At 40.4% G+C, this 22807-nt stretch overlaps 1 protein-coding gene across 11 annotated transcripts in view; it reads right to left on the bottom strand.

Moving 5' to 3' along the window:
• The window catches only part of CEP164 (centrosomal protein 164), a 76868-nt gene that overhangs the window by 46447 nt on the left and 7614 nt on the right, over positions 1-22807 (bottom strand). For all 11 annotated transcript variants that reach the window (XM_082626495.1, XM_082626492.1, XM_082626497.1 and 8 more), the window contains 2 exons: positions 19895-20006; positions 693-897 (listed from right to left, as the gene is read on the bottom strand). In XM_082626495.1, coding sequence (XP_082482621.1) covers positions 693-897; positions 19895-20006 — 317 coding nt within the window. The remainder of the gene's footprint in view (positions 1-692; positions 898-19894; positions 20007-22807) is intronic.

Below are 22807 nucleotides of genomic sequence, written 5' to 3'. Positions count from 1 at the left end.
TCCCTCTCCTCAACGTGGTCCACCTGCCTCACACCTGGAGGGACAAATAGAATGATAATGGGAAAGATAACTTTCAACTCTGAGTAAAAAAGCTACTTGGGACCAAGGTGATGGCACTGCGATCAAATTTCAGTTATCCACCATGAACCGAGGACACTGGCAGCAAAGGCCATCCACAGGGCCAGATAAAGCCTCAAGCTTTTCTTTTTGGATCTTGAAGGCACTGATGTTCTGACAACTGAATTATGGCTCATCAAACATCTAGGCATTTGCACCACTGAGACACATGATGAACCCACACGAGGAAAGCCTGGCTCGGAAAGGAGAGGAGAGGCACTCGCTCCTCTGGGTTCTCTGGCCTCCACCAAGCGCTCCCTGTGCCCCGACTCTCCAGAGGGGCAGACAGCATCACTACAAAACCCCATCCTCAGCAGGGCACTCACTCACTAATCCTATTATGTCATATGTGCCTCCCAAGGGGGAAAAAGAAATTGCTTAGAGATAGTAACCACTTCTAGAAGCCTGAAAGGAAAATTTGCCAGAAGCCAGGCATAATTCAGATGAGGCACTATCAAAAAATTACTATATTATTGCTGTTATTCTTAACCTCCCAGCTGTCAACAGTTAGAGGTTCCCGACATCCCTCAGGTTTCAGGCCTGGCCTCTCTGAGAGCTGGCATCCACTGACTCACCAGGGGAATTTTGGAGGTCTCTTTGTCCTTCTTGTCTTTCTTTTCCTTTTTCTTTTTCTTTTCTTTCTTCTTAATGGCCCCAGGAGTTGACAGCTTCCCCCGCTCTTGGATCACCAAGTTCCGATAGTGCTCATCACAGGGATGGTCCCACATGGACTGCCCGTTGGCAAAGTTGAAATAGTAAATATCACCTGTGATGTCCTGGCTGGGGATGGGCAGAGGTCACAAGTTAGTCCCTGCTCAGGTCCAAAGCTCCATGGGAAAAAAAAAAGAAGAAAAATGGCAAGGAGGCAGAGAAGAAGGAAGAACTGTGGGGAGAAGGGGAGAGAGAGAAAAGGAAGAAGAGAGGAAAGGATTAACACAAAATTGAAGGGTAGGGACTTCCCTTATGGTGCAGTGGTTAAGAATCCGCCTTCCAATGCCAGGGACGTGGGTTCGATTCCTGGTCAGGGAACTAAGATCCCACATGCCTCGGGGCAACTAAGCCCGCGTGCCACAACTAGAGAGCCCGTGCGCCCTGGAGCTCGCATGCCACAACTAGAGAGAAGCCCATGCGCTGCAACGAAGAGCCCGCACCACAACAAAGACCCAGTGCAGCCAAAATTAAAAAAATAAAAATTGACGAGTACCATTTGGCTAAGAATAAGGAGTTTCCTTAGATAGAAACAAATGATTGGGATACCTAAGGACTTCTCTAGATGGAGACGTTTAATTGTTAAGGTTCCTGAGAATTCATGGTAGACTAGAGTAGGGATAAACTTGGTTTTAGATGGATAAATACAAACACTATGATATCATGGAGATAAATTCTGGGATAGAACTTGCTTAATATTTTCATAAATGATCTGAAGAAAAAATATGCATTGTGATAGCTCTGATTTTGCAAAAGACTCTAAACTCGTAAGAGGTGATAATCCAAGCTAGTGGGGTCAATCAACAATAAAAGAAAATAATGTAGAAGGTAGGTCTCAACATGAACAAGTCTAAAATAAGCCATTCATCCCACCCACCATTATCAGTAATCCATCAGGACAGCTAATAGAAAAAAAAATTCACAATAGCAATATAAAAGATGCAATACCCAGGAATAAATCCAAAGTGTGCAAAATCTTCATAAAGCTTTATTGAAAATTCAGGGGAAGAAAAATGAAAAAACAATTGGAGAGACACCCAGTGTTCCTGAATAGAAAGATTCAAGTCTGTAAACATGCCAATAATCCTCAAATTAATGTATAAATCCAAAACAATCCCAATCAGGCTCCTTATGAAATTTGACAAGCTCAATCTTAATTCAAATAAAAGAGAAAATATGTAGTAAAACAGGAAAAATATCAGAGGTAAAAGATAAAAAGACATACAAATGGCCAAGAAGCACATGAGAAGATGCTCAACACCACTAAAGATTAGGGAAGTGAAAATTAAAACTACAATGAAACGTCACTTCACACCCATTAGCATGGCTATTATCAAAAAAGCAGAAAATATGGGCATTCCCTGGCGGTCCAGTGGTTAGGACTTGGCGCTCTCACTGCTAAGGGCCCGGGGTTCAATCCCTGGTTGGGGAACTAAAATCTCACATGCTGCAGGGCGTGGCCAAAAAAAAAAAAAAGCAGAAAATAACAAGCGCTGGCAAGGATGTAGAGAAACTGGAACCCTGGTGCACTACTGGTAGGAATGGAAAATGGTGCAGCCACAGTGAACACAGTATGACAGTTCCTCAAAAAGTTAAAAATAGAATTACCATTTGAACCAGAAATTCCACCTCTGGATGCATACCCAAAAGAATTGAAAGCAGGGATTTGAACAGACACCTGTACACCAATGGTCACAGAACCACTATTCACATAGCCAAACGGAAAGAGAAATTCTCAGGTGCCAGAAACAAAAAGAAAACATGAAACCTGAATAATAAGTGCATGAACTGACTGTCAAAACTGGTATCTGACCTGGATATAGGCCTGTGGAACTTGGGTTTTGATGCCAGTTTAGAACAAAATGTGGCCTTAGGCCTTCGTGAATTTAGGAACTGGAAATGAGACCCTAGCTGTATCTGGGGCCCTACGGACTGTTCCCTCCATGAATAAAAGGACCTAGGTCATGGAAGCAGCAAGGAAGCATGTCACCCACTCCAGGTTCTAGGTGGGGAAAATAAAATTTAATGAAAAACTGAAACCCCAAGACACATGTAGATATATAGTCCAAAATGTGGTAAGGGAATCCCAAGTCAGGAAATTAATGTAAAAATTTAGTCCTAAACCACTGAAAACTCCTTGGCAGAAACCATTGTAAAGCCACTCAACAACCTAGGAATGAGACACTCACAGAAAATAACCTCTGCAGAAGATGAATTCACAAAATGCACAATAACTAATTACAGAGGAAACGTGAGGAAACATTTCACCATGAGGGAAAATCAGTAACACAATGAAAAGAAGAACTGAGATAATAGAACAATCAAAAGAAGACTAAAAATAACAATATTTAAAATTATTGTAGGGATAAAGGAGTAGAATCCATAATGAAAGAACAGAACTCTAAAAAAAACCTAGACATATTGAAAAGAACATAAGAGAACTTGAAGGAACTGGTAGTCATTAAATTCAAAATGAAAAACAACCAGATCTGATGCAGAAGAAGAAACAAATAGTGAATTGGGAAATAAATATGCTAAAGGAAATTATAAAGTGATTTTTCAAATATGAAACAGAAGTTAAGAGACATGGAGGATCAAATAATAAGGTCCAATATATTTCCAGTAAGAGGTGTAGAAAAGAAAGTGATAATGGTTGAGAATTTTCCAAAATTTAAGAGAGATATGAGTCCTCAGAGTAAGGAAGCACTCCAATTCCTATACACAGTAAATAACAATGAATCCACACCTAGACACACTGTTGTGAAATTACAGAACACCAGAGATTAAAAACAAAATAATAAAAACAACCAGAGGGGGGAAAAGTTGATTACCTACAAAGGAACAACTAATGAAACCAAAAAACATGTCTTACTAGCAAAACCAGTGGTCAGAAGATAATGGTATACAGTATTGTCAAACAGCTGTTGACAAATCTGTACTCAACTAAACCACTATTCAAGAGTGAGACCAGGGACTTCCCTGGTAGCACAGTGGTTAAGAATCCGCCTGCCAATGCAGGCGACACGGGTTCAAGTCCTGGTCCGAAAGATCCCACATGCCTTGGAGCAGCTAATCCTGTGCATCACAACTACTGAGCCTGCACTCTAGAGCCCGCGTGCCACAACTACTGAAGCCTGTGCGCCTAGAGCCCGTGCTCCGCAACAAGAGAAGTCACCACAATGAGAAGCCCGCGCACCACAACGAACACCAAAGGCAGACAAAAATAAATAAATAAAATTAAAATTTAAAAAAAAGAGTGAGACCAGGGATTTCCCTGGCAAGGACTTAGAGCTTTCACTGCTGGGGCCCAGGTTCGATTCCTGGTCGGGAAACTAAGATCCCACAAGCCACACAGTGCAGCCAAAAACAAAAACAAAAAGACAGAAAGAGTAAGACCAGACAACAATTACTCAGGACACAAGAAGATAAACACATTTAGCATGCTTGACATAAAGGACATTTAAGAACCCTGTATCCAAAAACAGAAACGGACTCACAGACTCAGAAAACAAATTTATGGTTACCAAAGGGGAAAGGGATGAGGTAAGGAAAAATCAGGAGTTTGGGATTAGCAGATACAAACTACTATATATGAAAAACAACAAGGTCCTACTGTATAGCACAGGGAACTATATTCAACCTCCTGTAATAAACTATAATGGAAAAGATTATGAAAAAGAATATATTTTTTAACATCTTTATTGGAGTATAATTGCTTTACAATGCTGTGTTAGTTTCTGTTGTATAACAAAGTGAATCAGCTGTATGTATACATATATCCCCATATCCCCTCCCTCTTGCACCTCCCTCCCACCCTCCCTATCCCACCACTCTAGATGGTCACAAAGCACCAAGCTGATCTCCCTGTGCTATGCGGCTGCTTCCCACTAGCTATCTATTTTACATTTGGTAGTGTACATATGTCAATGCTACTCTCTCACTTCGTCCCAGCTTACCCTTCCCCCTCCCCATACCCTCAAGTCCATTCTCTAAGTCTGCGTCTTTATTCCTGTTCTGCCCTAGGTTCATCATATACTCTTATATATATGTATGTGTGTGTGTGTATGTATATATATATATATATAAAACTGAATCACTCTGCTGCACACCAGAAACTAACACAAAATTGTAAATCAACTATACTTCAGTAAAAAAAAGAACGCTGGGGACTTCCCCGGTGGCGCAGTGGATAAGACTCCACACTCCCAATGCAGGGGGCCTGGGTTCGATCCCTGGTCAGGGAACTAGATCCCACATGCATGCCACAACTAAGAGTTCGCATGCCACAACTAAGGAGCCCTCCTGCTGCAACTAAGCAGCCCACGGGCTGCAACTAAGACCCGGTGCAACCAAATTAATTAATTAAAAAAAAAAAAAAGAACGCTGTATCCAAAAATGAGACTACATTCTTATCAAGCACACATAGAACATTTACATAAACAGGATCACTTACTGAACAAAAAGAACTCTCAATGTGTAACAAAGAATAGATATAATGAACAAATAAAATTGGAAATCAGTAATTAAAAAAATACCCAACTCTATCCATCTCATCACATTCAAGTTATCATTTTGGAGCAAAGGTACTTAACAAAATTTAAAAAAAAATCAAATCCAATAATATATAATCATTACCAAGCAGAGTTTACCCTAGGCATGTAAGGTCGGTCTAACATTTGAAAACCAATCAATATAACTGACCATATTAACAGACCAATATAGAAAAATCATATGATTCTATCAATAGATACAGAAAAAAGTATTTGATAAAATCCAACATCCATTTCGGATTTAAACTCTCAGCAAGCTAGGAATACAAGGGAACTTCCTCATCCTGACAAATGGCATTTAGAAAACCCTACAGCTAACATCACCTAACATCATACTTAATGGTGAAAGACTGAATGCTTCCCCTTAAGATCAGGTACAAGGCCAAACTGTCCATTGTCACCACTTCTATTCAATTGTACTGGAGGCTCCAGTCAGTGCAGTAAGGCAAGAAATAGAAATATAAGGTATCCAGGTTAGAAAGGAAGATGAAAGAATGTCTTTATTCCCAGAAGACATACCATCTATGTAGAAAATCCTATAGAATCTACAAAAAAGCTACTAGAACTGACATAAGTAAGTTAAGCAAAGTTGCAGGCTACAAGGTCAGTATACAAAAAACAATTTTATTTTTATATGAAGGCAATCAACAACTGGAAATTGACATTTTTTAAAAAACCATAATGGAAAAGAATATGAAAAGAAGGTATATGTATTTATAACTGAATCACTTTGCTGTACAGCGGAAATTAACACAACATTGTAAATCAACTATACTTCAATAACATAAAAATAAATAAATAAATAAAAGATACCATTTACAGAAGCATCAAAAAAAGACAGATAAATGTGACAAAATATGGGCAAGATGTGTACACTAAAAACTATAAAAGATGGGCTTCCCTGGTGGCACAGTGGTTGAGAGTCTGCCTGCTGATGCAGGGGACACGGGTTTGTGCCCCGGTCTGGAAGGATCCCACATGCCGCGGAGCGGCTGGGCCCGTAAGCCATGGCCGCTGAGCCTGCAGGTCCAGAGCCTGTGCTCCGCAACAGGAGAGGCCACAACAGTGAGAGGCCCATGTAAAAAAAAACAAAGAAACAAAAAAACCACTAAATGTTGAATAAATGGAGACAGACTGTGTTCATGGGTTGGAAGATTCGATGTTGTTTAAGATGTCAGTTCTCCCGAACTGATTTATGGGTTCAATGCAATTCCAATCAAAATACTAAGAGGATTTTTTTTTTTTGTAGAAAATGACAAGCTGATTCTAAAATTCATATGGAAATGCAAGGGACCTAGAATACAACTTTGAAAATGGAGAACAATTTCCAGCACTTACCCTAAATGATTTCAATATTTATAATAAAGCTACAGTAATCAAGACAGTATGGTACGGGGGGAGGAACCAAGATGGCAGAGTAGAAGGATGTGCTCTCACTCCCTCTTGCGAGAACACCAGAATCACAGCTAGCTGCTGGACAATCATTGACAGGAAGACACTGGAAATCACCAAAAAAGATACCCCACATCCAAAAACAAAGGAGAAGCCACAATGAGATGGTAGGAGGGGTGCAATCACAATAAAATCAAATCCCATAACTGCTGGGTGGGTGACTCACAGACCGGAGAACACTTATACCACAGAAGTCCACCTACTGGAGTGAAGGTTCTGAGCTGCACGTCAGGCTTCCCAACATGGGAGTCCGGCAATGGGAGGAGGAATTCCTAAAGAATCAGACTTTGAAGCCTAGTGGGATTTGATTGCAGGACTTCGAAAAGACTGGGGGAAACAGAGACTCCACTCTTGGAGGGCACACACAAAGTAGTGTGCGCATCGGGACCCAGGGGAAGGAGCAGTGACCCCAGGGGAGACTGAACCAGACCTACCTGCTAGTGTTGGAGGGTCACCTGCAGAGGCGGGGGTGGGGGCTCTATGGCTCATCGTGGGGACAAGGACACTGGCAGCAGAAGTTCTGGGAAGTACTCCTTGGCGTGAGCCCTCCCACAGTCTGTCATCAGCCCCACCAAAGAGCCCAGGTAGGCTCCAGTGTTGGGTTGCCTCAGGCAAAACAACCAACAGGGAGGGAACCCGGTGCCACCCATCAACAGTCAAGTGGATTAAAGTTTTACTGAGCTCTGCCCACCAGAGCAACAGTCAGCTCTACCCACCATCAGTCCCTCCCATCAAGCCTCTTAGCCTCATCCACCAGAGGACAGAGAGCAGAAGCAAGAAGAACTACAGTCCTGCACCCTGTGGAACAAAAACCACATTCACAGAAAGACAGACAAGATGAAAAGGCAGAGGGATATGTACCAGATGAAGGAACAAGATAAAACCGCAGAAAAACAACTAAATGAAGTGGAGATAGGCAACCTTCCAGAAAAAGAATTCAGAATAATGACAGTGAAGATGACCCAGGACCTCGGAAAAAGAATGGAGGCAAAGATTGACAAGATGCAATAAATGTTTAACAAAGACCTAGAAGAATTAAAGAACAAACAAACAGAGATGAACAGTACAATAACTAAAATGAAAACTACACTAGAAGGAATCAATAGCAGAATAACTCAGGCAGATGGACGGATAAGTCACCTGGAAGACAGAATGGTGGAATTCACTACTGTGGAACAGAATACAGAAAAAAGAATGAAAAGAAATGAAGACAGCCTAAGAGACCTCTGGGACAACATTAAATGCAACAACATTCACATTATAGGGGTCCCAGAAGGAGAAGAGAGAGAGAAAGGACCAGAGGAAATATTTGAAGAGATTATAGACGAAAACTTCCTTAACATGGAAAGGAAATAGCCACCCAAGTCCAGGAAGTGCATACAAGTCCCATACAGGATAAACCCAAGGAGAAACACGCAGAGACACATAGTAATCAAATAGGCAAAAATTAAAGACAAAGAAAAATTATTGAAAGCAACAAGGGAAAAATGACAAATAACACACAAGGGAACTCCCATGAGGTTAACAGCTGATTTCTCAGCAGAAACTCTACAAGCCAGAAGGGAGTGGCATGATATACTTAAAGTGATGAAAGGGAAGAACCTACAACCAAGATTACTCTACCGGCAAGGATCTCATTCAGATTCGATGGAGAAATCAAAAGCTTTACAGACAAGCAAAGGCTAAGAGAATTCAGCACCACCAACCAGCTCTACAACAAATGCTAATTCTCATATCAGACAAAATAGACTTTAAAATAAAGACTACTAGAAGAGACAAAGAAGGACACTACATAATGATCAAGGGATCGATCCAAGAAGAAGATATAACAATTGTAAATATTTATGCACCCAACATAGGAGCACCTCAATACATAAGGCAAATACTAACAGCCATAAAAGGAGAAATCGACAGTAACACACTCATAGTAGGGGACTTTAACACCCCACTTTCACCAATGGACAGATCATCCAAAATGAAAATAAATAAGGAAACACAAGCTTTAAATGATACATTAAACAAGATGGACTTAATTGATATTTATAGGACATTCCATCCAAAAACAACAGAATACACATTTTTCTCAAGTGCTCATGGAACATTCTCCAGGATAGATCATATCTTGGGTCACAAATCAAGCCTTGGTAAATTTAAGAAAATTGAAATTGTATCAAGTATCTTTTCCGACCACAAAGCTATGAGACTAGATATCAATTACAGGAAAAGATCTGTAAAAAATACAAACACATGGAGGCTAAACAATACACTACTTAATAACGAAGTGATCACTGAAGAAATCAAAGAGGAAATTAAAAAATACCTAGAAACAAATGACAATGGAGACACGACGACCCAAAACCTATGGGATGCAGCAAAAGCAGTTCTAAGAGGGAAGTTTATAGCAATACAATCCCACCTTAAGAAACAGGAAACATCTCAAATAAACAACCTTACCTTGCACCTAAAGCAATTAGAGAAAGAAGAACAAAAACATCCCAAAGTTAGCAGAAGGAAAGAAATCATAAAAATCAGATCAGAAATAAATGAAAAAGAAATGAAGGAAACGATAGCAAAGATCAATAAAACTAAAAGCTGGTTCTTTGAGAAGATAAACAAAATTGATAAACCATTAGCCAGACTCATCAAGAAAAAAAGGGAGAAGACTCAAATCAATAGAATTAGAAATGGAAAAGGAGAAGTAACAACTGACACTGCAGAAATACAAAAGATCATGAGAGATTACTATAAGCAACTCTATGCCAATAAAAGGGACAACCTGGAAGAAATGGACAAATTCTTAGAAATGCACAACCTGCCAAGACTGAATCAGGAAGAAATAGAAAATATGAACAGACCAATCACAAGCACTGAAATTGAAACTGTGATAAAAAATCTTCCAACAAACAAAAGCCCAGGACCAGATGGCTTCACAGGCGAATTCTATCAAGCATTTAGAGAAGAGCTAACACCTATCCTTCTCAAACTCTTCCAAAATATAGCAGAGGGAGGAACACTCCCAAACTCATTCTACGAGGCCACCATCACCTTGATACCAAAACCAGACAAGGATGTCACAAAGAAAGAAAACTACAGGCCAATATCACTGATGAACATAGATGCAAAAATCCTCAACAAAATACTAGCAAACAGAATCCAACAGCACATTAAAAGGATCATACACCATGATCAAGTGGGGTTTATTCCAGGAATGCAAGGATTCTTCAATATACGCAAATCAATCAACGTGATACACCATATTAACAAATTGAAGGAGAAAAACCATATGATCATCTCAATAGATGCAGAGAAAGCTTTAGACAAAATTCAACACCCATTTATGATAAAAACCCTGCAGAAAGTAGGCATAGAGGGAACTTTCCTCAACATAATAAAGGCCATATATGACAAACCCACAGCCAGCATTGTCCTCAATGGTGAAAAACTGAAACCATTTCCACTAAGATCAGGAACAAGACAAGGCTGCCCACTCTCACCACTCTTATTCAACCTAGTTTTGGAAGTTTTAGCCACAGCAATCAGAGAAGAAAAGGAAATAAAAGGAATCCAAATCAGAAAAGAAGAAGTAAAGCTGTCACTGTTTGCAGATGACATGATACTATACATAGAGAATCCTAAAGATGCTACCAGAAAACTACTAGAGTTAATCAATGAATTTGGTAAAGTTGCAGGATACAAAATTAATGCACAGAAATCTCTGGCATTCCTATATACTAATGATGAAAAATCTGAAAGTGAAATCAAGGAAACACTCCCATTTACCATTGCAACCAAAAGAATAAAATATCTAGGAATAAACCTACCTAAGGAGACAAAAGACCTGTATGCAGAAAATTATAAGACACTGATGAAAGAAATTAAAGATGATACAAATAGATGGAGAGATGTACCATGTTCTTGGATTGGAAGAATCAACATTGTGAAAATGACTCTACTACCCAAAGCAATCTACAGATTCAATGCAATCCCTATCAAACTACCACTGGCATTTTTCACAGAACTAGAACAAAAAATTTCACAATTTGTATGGAAACACAAAAGACCCCGAATAGCCAAAGCAATCTTGAGAACGAAAAATGGAGCTGGAGGAATCAGGCTCCCTGACTTCAGACTATACTACAAAGCTACAGTAATCAAGACAGTATGGTACTGGCACAAAAACAGAAAGATAGATCAATGGAACAGGATAGAAAGCCCAGAGTTAAACCCACGGACATATGGTCACCTTATCTTTGATAAAGGAGGCAGGAATGTACAGTGGAGAAAGGACAGTCTCTTCAATAAGTGGTGCTGGGAAAACTGGATAGGGACATGTAAAAGTATGAGATTAGATCACTCCCTAACACCATACACAAAAATAAGCTCAAAATGGATTAAAGACCTAAATGTAAGGCCAGACACTATCAAACTCTTAGAGGAAAACATAGGCAGAACACTCTATGACATAAATCACAGCAAGATCCTTTTGGACCCACCTCCTAGAGAAATGGAAATAAAGACAAAAATAAACACATGGGACCTAATGAAACTTAAAAGCTTTTGCACAGCAAAGGAAACCATAAACAAGACCAAAAGACAACCCTCAGAATGGGAGAAAATATTTGCAAATGAAGCAACTGACAAAGGATTAATCTCCAAAATTTATAAGCAGCTCATGCAGCTCAATAACAAAAAAACAAACAACCCAATCCAAAAATGGGCAGAAGACCTAAACAGACATTTCTCCACAGAAGATATACAGACTGCCAACAAACACATGAAAGGATGCTCAACATCTTTACTCATTAGAGAAATGCAAATCAAAACTACAGGGCTTCCCTGGTGGCGCAGTGGTTGAGAGTCCGCCTGCCGATGCAGGGGACACGGGTTCGTGCCCCCGTCCAGGAAGATCCCATATGCCGCGGGGCGGCTGGGCCTGTGAGCCATGGCCGCTGAGCCTGCGCGTCCGGAGCCTGTGCTCCGTAACGGGAGAGACCACAACAGTGAGAGGCCCGCGTACCGCAAAAAAAAAAAAAAAAAAAAAAAAAAAAAAAAAAAAAAAAAACTACAATGAGTTATCATCTCACACCAGTCAGAATGGCCATCATCAAAAAATCTAGAAACAATAAATGCTGGAGAGGGTGTGGAAAAAAGGGAACACTCTTGCACTGCTGGTGGGAATGTGAATTGGTACAGCCGCTATGGAGAACGGTATGGAGGTTCCTTAAAAAACTACAAATAGAACTACCATATGACCCAGCAATCCCACTACTGGGCATATACCCTGAGAAAACCATAATTCAAAAAGAGACATGTACCAAAATGTTCATAGCAGCCCTATTTACAATAGCCCGGAGATGGAAACAACCTAAGTGTCCATCATCGGATGAATGGATAAAGAAGATGTGGCCCATATATACAATGGAATATTACTCAGCCATAAAAAGAAATGAAATTGAGCTATTTGTAATGAGGTGGATAGACCTAGAGTCTGTCATACAGAGTGAAGTAAGTCAGAAAGAGAAAGACAAATACTGTATGCTAACACATATATATGGAATTTAAGAAAAAAAAATGTCATGAAGAACAGAGGGGTAAGACAGGAATAAAGACACAGACCTACTAGAGAATGGACTTGAGGATATGGGGAGGGGGAAGGGTAAGCTGTGACAAAGTGAAAGAGCGGCATGGACATATATACACTACCAAACGTAAGGTAGATAGCTAGTGGGAAGCAGCCGCATAGCACAGGGAGATCAGCTCGGTGCTTTGTGACCGCCTGGAGGGGTGGGATAGGGAGGGTGGGAGGGAGACGCAAAAGGGAGGGGATATGGAAACATATGTATATGTATAACTGATTAAATTTGTTATAAGGCAAAAAATTAAAAAAAAAAATTAAAAAAAAAAAAATCTACCAAAAAAAAAAAAAATGCTAAAGGAACTTCTCTAAGTGGAAAACACAAGAGAAGAAAAGGATCTACAAAAACAAACCCAAAACAATTAAGAAAATGGTGATAGGAACATAGATATCGATAATTACCTTAAACGTGAATGGATTAAATGCTCCAACCAAAAGACACAGGCTTGCTGAATGGATACAAAAACAAGATCCATATATATGCTGTCTACAAGAGACCCACTTCAGACCTAGGGACACATACAGACTGAAAGTGAGGGGATGGAAAAAGATATTCCATGCAAATGGAAATCAAAAGAAAGCTGGAGTAGCTATACTCATATCAGATAAAATAGATTTTAAAATAAAGAATGTTACAAGAGACAAGGAAGGACACTACATAATGATCAAGGGATCAATCCAAGAAGAAGATTTAACAATTATAAATATATATACACCCAACATAGGAGCACCTCAATACCTAAGGCGACTGCTAACAGCTATAAAAGAGGAAATCGACAGTAACACAATAACAGTGGGGGACTTTAATACCTCACTTACACCAATGGACAGATCATCCAAAATGAAAATAAATAAGGAAACAGAAGCTTTAAATGACACAACAGACCAGATAGATTTAATTGATATTTATAGGATATTCCATCCAAAAACAGCAGATTACACTTTCTTCTCAAGTGCACACATTCTCCAGGATAGAACACATGTTGGGTCACAAATCAGGTCACAGTAAATTTAAGAAAATTGAAATCACATCAAGCATCTTTTCTGACCACAATGCTATGAGATTAGAAATGAATTACAGGGAAAGAAACGTAAAAAACACAAACACATGGAGGCTAAACAATACGTTACTAAATAACCAAGAGATCACTGAAGAAATCAAAGAGGAAATCAAAAAATATCTAGAGACAAATGACAATGAAAACACAACAATCCAAAACCTATGGGACACAGCAAAAGCAGTTCTAAGAGGGAAGTTTAGAGTTATACAAGCCTACCTCAAGAAACAAGAAAAATCTCAAGTAAACAATCTAACTTTATACCTAAAGGAACTAGAGAAAGAAGAACAAACAAAACGCAAAAGTTAGCAGAAGGAAAGAAGTCATCAAGATCAGAGCAGAAATAAATGAAATAGAAACAAAGGAAACAATAGCAAAGATCAATAAAACTAAAAGCTGGTTCTTAGAGAAGATAAACAAAATTGATAAACCATTAGCCAGACTCATCAAGAAAAAGAGGGAGAGGACTCAAATCAATAAAATTAAAAATGAAAAAGGAGAAGTTATAACAGACACCACAAAGCATCCTAAGAGACTACTACAAGCAACTCTACGCCAATAAAATGGACAACCGGGAAGAAATGGACAAATTCTTAGAAAGGTATAACCTTCCAAGACTGAACCAGGAAGAAATAGTAAATATGAACAGACCAATCACAAGTAATGAAATTGAAACGGTGATTAAAAATCTTCCAACAAACAAAAGTCCAGGACCAGATGGCTTCACAGGTGAATTCTATCAAACATTTAGAGAAGAGCTAACACCCATCCTTCTCAAACTCTTCCAGAAAACTGCAGAGGAAGGAACACTCTCAAACTCATTCTATGAGGCCACCATCACCCTGATACCAAAACAAGACAAAGATACTACAGAAGAAGAAAGTTACAGACCAATATCACTGATGAATATAGATGCAAAAATCCTCAACAAAATACTAGCAAACAGAATCCAACAACACATTAAAAGGATCATACACCATGATCAAGTGGGATTTATCCCAGGGATGCAAGGATTCTTCAATATACGCAAATCAATCAATGTGATACACCATATTAACAAATGGAAGAAGAAAAACCATATGATCATCTCAATAGATGCAGAAAAAGCTTTTGACAAAATTCAACACCCATTTATGATAAAAAAAACTCTCCAGAAAGTGGGCATAGAGGGAACATACCTCAACATAATAAAGGCCATATACAACAAACCCACAGCAAACATCATTCTCAATGGTGAAAAACTGAAAGCATTTCCTCTAAGATGAAGAACAAGACACGGATATCCACTCTCACCACTATTATTCAACATAGTTTTGGAAGTCCTAGTCACGGCAATCAGAGAAGAAAAAGAAATAAAAGGAATACAGACTGGAAAAGAAGAAGTAAAACTGTCACTGTTTGCAGATGACATGATACTATACATAGAGAATCCTAAAAATACCACCAGAAAACTCTAGAGCTACTCAATGAATTTGGTAAAGTTGCAAGATACAAAATTAAGGCACAGGAACCTCTTGCATTCCTATACACTAATGATGAAAAATCTGAAAAAGAAATTATGGAAACACTCCCATTTACCATGGCAACAAAAAGAATAAAATACCTAGGAATAAACCTACCTAGGGAAACAAAAGACCTGTATGCAGAAAACTATAAGACATTGATGAAAGAAATTAAAGATGATACCAACAGATGGAAAGATATACCATGTTCTTGGATTGGAAGAATCAATAATGTGAAAATGACTCTACTACCCAAAGCAATCTACAGATTCAATGCAATCCCTATCAAATTACCAATGGCATTTTTTATGGAACTAGAATAAATCATCTCAAAATTTGTATGGAGACACAAAAGACCCCAAATAGCCAAAGCAGTCTTCAGGGAAAAAAACGGAGCTGGAGGAATCAGACTCCCTGACTTCAGACTATACTACAAAGCTACAGTAATCAAGACAATGTGGTACTGGCACAAAAACAGAAACATAGATCAATGGAACAAGATAGAAAGCCCAGAGATAAACCCATGCACCTATGGTCAACTAATCTCTGACAAAGGAGGCAAAGATATACAATGGAGAAAAGACAGTCTCTTCAATAAGTGGTGCTGGGAAAACTGGACAGCTACATGTAAAAGAATGAAATTAGAACATTCCCAACACCATACACAAAAATAAACTCAAAATGGATTCCAGACCTAAATGTAAGACCAGACACTATAAAACTCTTAGAGGAAAACACAGGAAAAACACTCTTTGACATAAATCACAGCAAGATCTTTTTTGATCCACCTCCTAGAGTAATGGAAATAAAAACAAAAATAAACAAATGGGACCTAGTGAAACTCTAAAGCTTTTGCACAGCAAAGGAAACCATAAACAAGATGAAAAGACAACCCTCAGAATGGGAGAAAATATTCGCAAACGATCAACGGACAATGGATTAATCTCCAAAATATATAAACAGCTCATGCAGCTCAATATTAAAGAAACGAACAACCCAATCCAAAAATGGGCAGAAGACCTAAATAGACATTTCTCCAAAGGAGACATACAGATGGCCGAGATGCACATGAAAAGCTGCTCAACATCACTAATTATTAGAGAAATGCAAATCAAAACTACAATGAGGTATCACCTCACACCAGTTAGAGTGGGTATCAGCAGAAAATCTACAGACAACAAATGCTGGAGAGGGTGTGGTGAAAAGGGAACTCTCCTGCACTGTTGGGGGGAATGTAAATTGATACAGCCACTATGGAGAACAGTATGGAGGTTCCTTAAAAAACTAAAAATAGAATTACCATTTGACCCAGCAATCCCACTACTGGGCATATACCCAGAGAAAACCATAATTCAAAAAGACACATGCACCCCAATGTTCATTGCAGCACTGTTTACAATAGCCAGGTCATGGAAGCAACCAAATGCCCATCGACAGACGAATGGATAAAGAAGTTGTGGTACATATATACAATGGAATATTACTCAGCCATAAAAAGGAACGAAATTGAGTCATTTATCGAGACGTGGATGGATCTAGAGACTGTCATACAGAGTGAAGTAAGTCAGAAAGAGAAAAACAAATATCGTATATTAACACATGTATGTGGAACCTAGAAAAATGGTACAGATGAACCGGTTTGCAGGGCAGAAGTTGAGACACAGATGTAGAGAACAAACGTATGGACACCAAGCGGGGAAAGCCTCGGGGGGGTGGGGATGGTGTTGTGATGAATTGGGCAACTGGGATTGATATGTACACACTGATGTGTATAAAACTGATGACTAATAAGAAACAGCACTAATAAAAAAAGAGACAAAAAAACAACTAAAACTAAACTTTCTTTGGGTTGTCTGTATGGAAATATGTTAATATAAATGTTTCAGACATTATATGAAATTTCTAAAAATCTTATATGTTCTGGTATAATGTTATAAGTCATAATTTTAGTTATTACTTTAAAATGTATATCTCAGAAGTAACTAAATTTCCTTGTCAATTGCATTATTATGAACTTTCATCAAATCTTTAACCGTGGTCATTTTTAAGTCTTTTGTCATTTACAGACAGTTCTGGGTGTACTCTGAGGCTTTCGCAAAAATGTTTCATCTTCAAGGAATTCATGGAAAACACTCTGACAAGTACAGGTTTCTGGTAAGTGACTATACTGCTGAACTGAATGAATAAGCATTTTCAGAACTCTAATGGAAAACTGATGAATTCATAAAAGTGCTAACAAAAGATCAAGATAAAAAAAATTAATTACATGGGACTGAGTGAACTGATGAGGATGATTATAATTTTTGTGACTTTCTGTTTGAATAAAAAAAAAATCCCACAAGGACTCAGAGGCAAAAAATATACAAATCAACTTTCACTGCAAAGTAAAGGAGCTGTTACAGTGGAGGATTACTGGACTGAATGTCAATATTATGACATAGTATGAGTGTATTTCGTGTTTGGTAATTGCAACATTGTTGCTTTTGTTGTGGTCATCCATTTACAATGCTTGGTGTCAGTTTATTTATCTCTTGTAAAAATAAAATACAGTGTGTGTGTGTGTGAGTTGTGGGGAAAAAAAAAAAACGAGACACAGAATATCTTCATGACTTTGGAATAGGCAAACATTTCTTAAACAGGACACAAAGCATTAATCATATTTGAAAAGTTGATAAACTGGACATCATTAAAACAAATTATGTTATTCAAAAAATACCAATTAAAAGTATAAAGACAAAAAAAAAGAAGTAGGAAGAAAAAGGAAAGCGTATTTTAAAAACTTGGCCTATGAGGGCCTCCCTGGTGGCGCAGTGGTTGAGAGTCCGCCTGCCGATGCAGGGGATACGGGTTCGTGCCCCGGTCTGGGAGGATCCCATATGCCGCAGAGCGGCTGGGCCCGTGAGCCATGGCCGCTGGGCCTGCGCATCCGGAGCCTGTGCTCCGCAACGGGAGAGGCCACAACAGTGAGAGGCCCGTGTACCGCAAAAAAAAAAAAAAAAGAAAAAAAAAAAAAAAGAAAAATAAAAACTTGGCCTATGAAAAATCTTAAAATCTTTTACCCAGATATTAGTAAAAAGTTTAAGCCATCTGAGCAATTCACCTTAACTAATACCATTCACGAGAAACACAATTTGTATCCAACTGTTCTTTATAAACTAGTGAGTTTTGCATTATCATTCCTGTCTCATGGCTAAAATTTAAAAGCAAAGCTGTAAGATCTCTGTTAGTATCTGCCTGTATTTTTATATATGTCTATGTATGTATGTAATAAATTTGTGATTTTTTTCTACCTGCAAAAAAAAAAAGACAGTACAGTATTGGTGTAAAGGTAGACAAACATATTAATGGAAGAGAAGAGAGAATCCAGACTTCGAAGGAATTCCCCAACTAACAGCAATTACTCATGGGACTGAGAGTAAGGATGAAAGATGACACATATACATAACTTTCAATGACTTACTTTAAAAAGTGAGGAATAGTTCATGCTCTCCTTATGGGATGAGGCAGCGTTAGCTACCACCAGCAGGTACCTGAGGGCCGCTGGCATGACCCTGGCACACAGCTGGGCCACAGCCGATGACAGTTCCTTCCTTCCATCACCCTTTTTCCTTTTTACATCACTGCAGCCATTTATTTATTATGTGCACATTAAGGTACTATTCTGATTACATTTCTCATGTGGTCTTTAATTAGAAAGTGTATCCAAAAGCAGAACAGCACAGATATATACAGATTTAAAAACATAAAGAAAAAGAATAAAGAGATTAATGATAAGGCAAATGTGGCTATCAGGGTGGATATTGGAAACCAAACAGAAACCACTATCCTACAAACTTTTCTTATAAACACAACCGTGAGTCCTCAGCACCTGGAATACTGGGTGCAGTGCTGATGGCTTTAGTAGAAGAAAGATGTCATGACCTGGAGAAGGTCCAAGGAAAGGCGGCTAAAAAGATCCAGAGAACAGGGAGCCCGTCATGCGAGGAGAAGCTGGAAGGATTAGGACCCTGCGGCGGGGATAAGTAAAGCTACGACTGCAGTCATTTTGAAGTATGGCCAACGCATTAAGTGGTTCAGGGAAGAACAGGATAATTATACCTTGTACACAAAATTGCACAATCCCAGCAGAAAAGACGACCCTCCGCCCCAAGATATCTGGGGGCTAGTTTGGGAGAAACAGGAAATCCCATGCTACGGTAGGAAGTAAACTCAGGGCACCGACCATAAGGAGGCCACGTGGAGAGAGCTCCGTGCAGGTGGTGACGACAGAGCAGCGCCCCCAGGAGTGGGAGTCCTGGCGTGGGGAGGGTTGGGGGGGAGGCGGCGGCCGCCCCGCCTCGGCCAGTCTGTTTCCTCACCATCAACCTCTGATCCCCTGAGATAAGCTGAGCGAGTGTCTGCTCTCACAGTTCAAAGAGCGCAAACTAAAACTGGAAATAGGAGCCCATTCATGCACAAGTCACACAAATTCAGGGCTGGGCTGTCAAAGGAGACAGAAACCGCTGCCAGTCTGTGTAGCCTCACTCAAACCTCTCCAGCACCAGCGTCCACTCTGGACACACTGTGGAGGTCCCAGTATTGTCACTCTCCATCTTAGTCTGAAAAGGATAACAATGACACCTCCTCCGTGTGTCCAAAACGGATGCTGACGCAGGGCGGCAGCTTAGATCCTGGGACCCTGGGTATCCCTGCTGAACCCCTCCAGGGACCATCAAGGCGGCCTGGGCTCAGGCCCAAAGCATCAGGCGGCCCAGCAGAGGGATGGCCCATTGCAGGACAGGCTTTGAAAGGTGGCCAGTTAAAGCTATCTCCGGTGTCAGGCCCCCTCCTCCTCAAAGGCCAAGCCAGAAGGCGGCGCCCGTGCTGACTCACCATGGTTTCCACTCCACAGGCAGTGGGGCCACAATGCCCTCCCGTGCCAGCCACAACAGCTCTGGTTCTTCTATGGGATCAATACCAATCTCTCTGGCAAATTCAAGAATTTCTGCAAGGAGGGGTAGGAGGGTGGGAAGGTAAGAGAGGTGGGGGTGGGAGGAGGGTGGATACAAAGAAGGAAGAATCAGTCAGTCTTGGGAGATAATAAGAGAGCTATATATTGGCTCTGCCCCCGTTCCTATTAAAGTTTGGTCTTTGGTCCCAGTTCCTGACACAGAGTTCCTAAAGCCCTTGGAATTTCCTGAGTGATAGGAGAGTCTTGTGTCCCAATGAGGCGACTCTGGGTGGGCTCCTGGATGGGGCCTGGCCACCAGAAAGACCAAGCCATGATTAGAAGCTTGGAACTTTCAGCCTCTCCCCTCATTCTCTGGAGAGGGGCTGGAAAATGAGTTAATAAGCGATCATACATACATGACGAAGCCTCCATAAAAATCCCTAAACTCGGGCCTCCCTGGTGGCGCAGTGGTTGAGAGTCCGCCTGCCGATGCAGGGGATACGGGTTCGTGTCCCGGTCTGGGAGGATCCCATATGCCGCGGAGCGGCTGGGCCCGTGAGCCATGGCCGCTGGGCCTGCGCATCCGGAGCCTGTGCTCCGCAACGGGAGAGGCCACAACAGTGAGAGGCCCCCATATCGCAAAAAGAAAACAAACAAACAAACAAAAAAAAAATCCCTAAACTCTGGGGTTCAGAGAGCTTCTGGCACTTCCACGTGCAAGGAGGGGGGCACATCCCTGCTCCACTGGCACAGAAGCTCCTGCACTTGGGACCCTCTCGGACCTTGCCCTATGTATCTCTTCACCTGGCTGTTCACCTCTACCCTTTACCATATCCTTTATGGGTCATCTCAGTGGAGGACTTTGGAAGATGACATACCTGGGGACTAGGAAAGGCAAAATTTGGTTGGCCAAGGACTAATGTGTTCATTAATTTCACACGTATTTTTTGAGTGCCCCCTATGTGCCAGTCACCATGTGCCCTGACTTAAGAGAGAAACGCCCTCTGTCCTTATGGAGCTTACATGCTGGTAGAAGAAACAGCCAGTAATGACATCAACAGATAAATATGCAAGGAATTAAGGCTTCTGATAAATGTAATGAAGGAAGTGAGTGAGGTATGAGACAGAGTTTGTCAAGGTGGATGGGCAGTCTTTTACAAAGGGTGGTCAGAGAACCTCCCAGAATGGGACACTTAACTAAATCCTGTACGAAACAAAGGAGCCAGCTATGCAGAGCACCGAGGAAAGAGGACTCAGGCAGAAGAGCAGGTTCAAAGGGCCTGTGACATGTGGCAGCCTGGCCTGTCTGGGGACCGTCAGAAAGGCCATGTGACTAGCAGAGGGAGGGAGAGAGGGGCACTGGGTGAGCCTGGCTGGGTGGCAGGGCCGGGTCATGCACAGCCCTGCACATCCCACTAAGGGCGTTTTGCTGAGCATAATGGAAGATTATATGGAAGATTATGAAAAGCAGAGCCCTGATATGATCTGCTGTACATTATAAGATCACTCTGGTGCTAAGTGGAGCACAGACTGGAGAAGGGCAAGAGTAGAAGCAGGAGGCTGATTAGGAAGCTGCTGCAAGTCCAAGAAGAGAAAATTGGGGCTCGAGCTTAGGACGTCTACACATGACCGAGCAGAAGAGAGTTTTTTATAAATAGCCTTAGAAAAAGTTAGACCCCGTTTATAATAGCAAACCAAAAAGAATAAAATCTTTAAGAAATAAACTGAGCAAGAAATGTGCAAAACCAAAATGAAGAAAACTTTTAAGTCACCCCTGAAGAACATAAAAAAGACACAAACGGAAAGGAATAGATGTTCTTTGATAGGAACCTCCAGGTTGACCTGGATGCATAACTTAACTGCATAGAGATGTCAATCCTCCCCAGGCTCATTCATAAATCTGACACAATTTTCTCTAAAATACCAACAGTTCCCCAATACACAGCCCTCCCCAGAAAAAGGGTAATTCTAAAGTTCATGGGGAGATAAAGCAGATAAGATAACCAAGAAAACTTTGAAAAAAGAAGAGGAATGAGGGTATTTCAGCCTTACTAGTTACTAGAATTTATTACTGAGCCTCAGTAGTTAAGAGCACAGTTCTGGCGTATGAACAGACAGCCCCATGGAACAGAAGAAAAAGTAGACCCCAAAACACATAGGCGGCACTCAACCAGTGGGTGAAAGGTGAGCTATGCCACGAACAGTGTGGGGACAAACCTGAGGACAACATGAGAGCAGGGAAGCTCTTCTAACTATGATACAAAATTCAGGGGCCATATGAGAACAGACTGATAAATTTAACACAGAGATTAAAAATTTCTACACGGCAAACAAACAAAAATCCTATGCTATAACAAATCCTATCCTACCCTAATGTGGGATCCACGAACTCCTACAGACGCAAGAGTTCTTCCCCAAAACTGGCTCGCAAACCATCTGAACTATAAGCAAAATTTGTGCATCCAGGTCCACAACTCATGAGAAATTCAAAGAAATCTTCACCGCCCCAAAATAGTACGGTGCTTCAAAGTGTAGGCCCTGGAGCTAGAATACCTAGGTGTGGATCCTAGCTGCCCCGATTAGTAAACTGTGTGACTACAGGGAAGTTACTTAACCTTTCTGTGCCTTGGTTTCCTCATCTGTACAATGGGGATAATAATAGTATCTAACTCACAGAGTTGCTGTGAGGGTTGAAAAGGAAATACATGAAAAGTTCTTAGTAGAGAGACTGGCACACAGTAGCACTCAATAAATTTTGTTATTATTGTTATTAATAATGTTATTATTGTTGTTTTTTTTAAAAAAAACACACAGCTTTAGTTTGTTCTTAAGAAATTGGGTTTCCCCTGGCCTCA

The sequence above is a fragment of the Mesoplodon mirus genome (assembly GCF_964341445.2).
Source record: "Mesoplodon mirus genome assembly, chromosome: 7".
In the NCBI taxonomy this organism is placed as follows: Eukaryota; Metazoa; Chordata; class Mammalia; order Artiodactyla; family Ziphiidae; genus Mesoplodon; species Mesoplodon mirus.
Note: the sequence above shows the minus strand (reverse complement) of the source record. Positions and strands in the feature narration are given on the sequence as shown.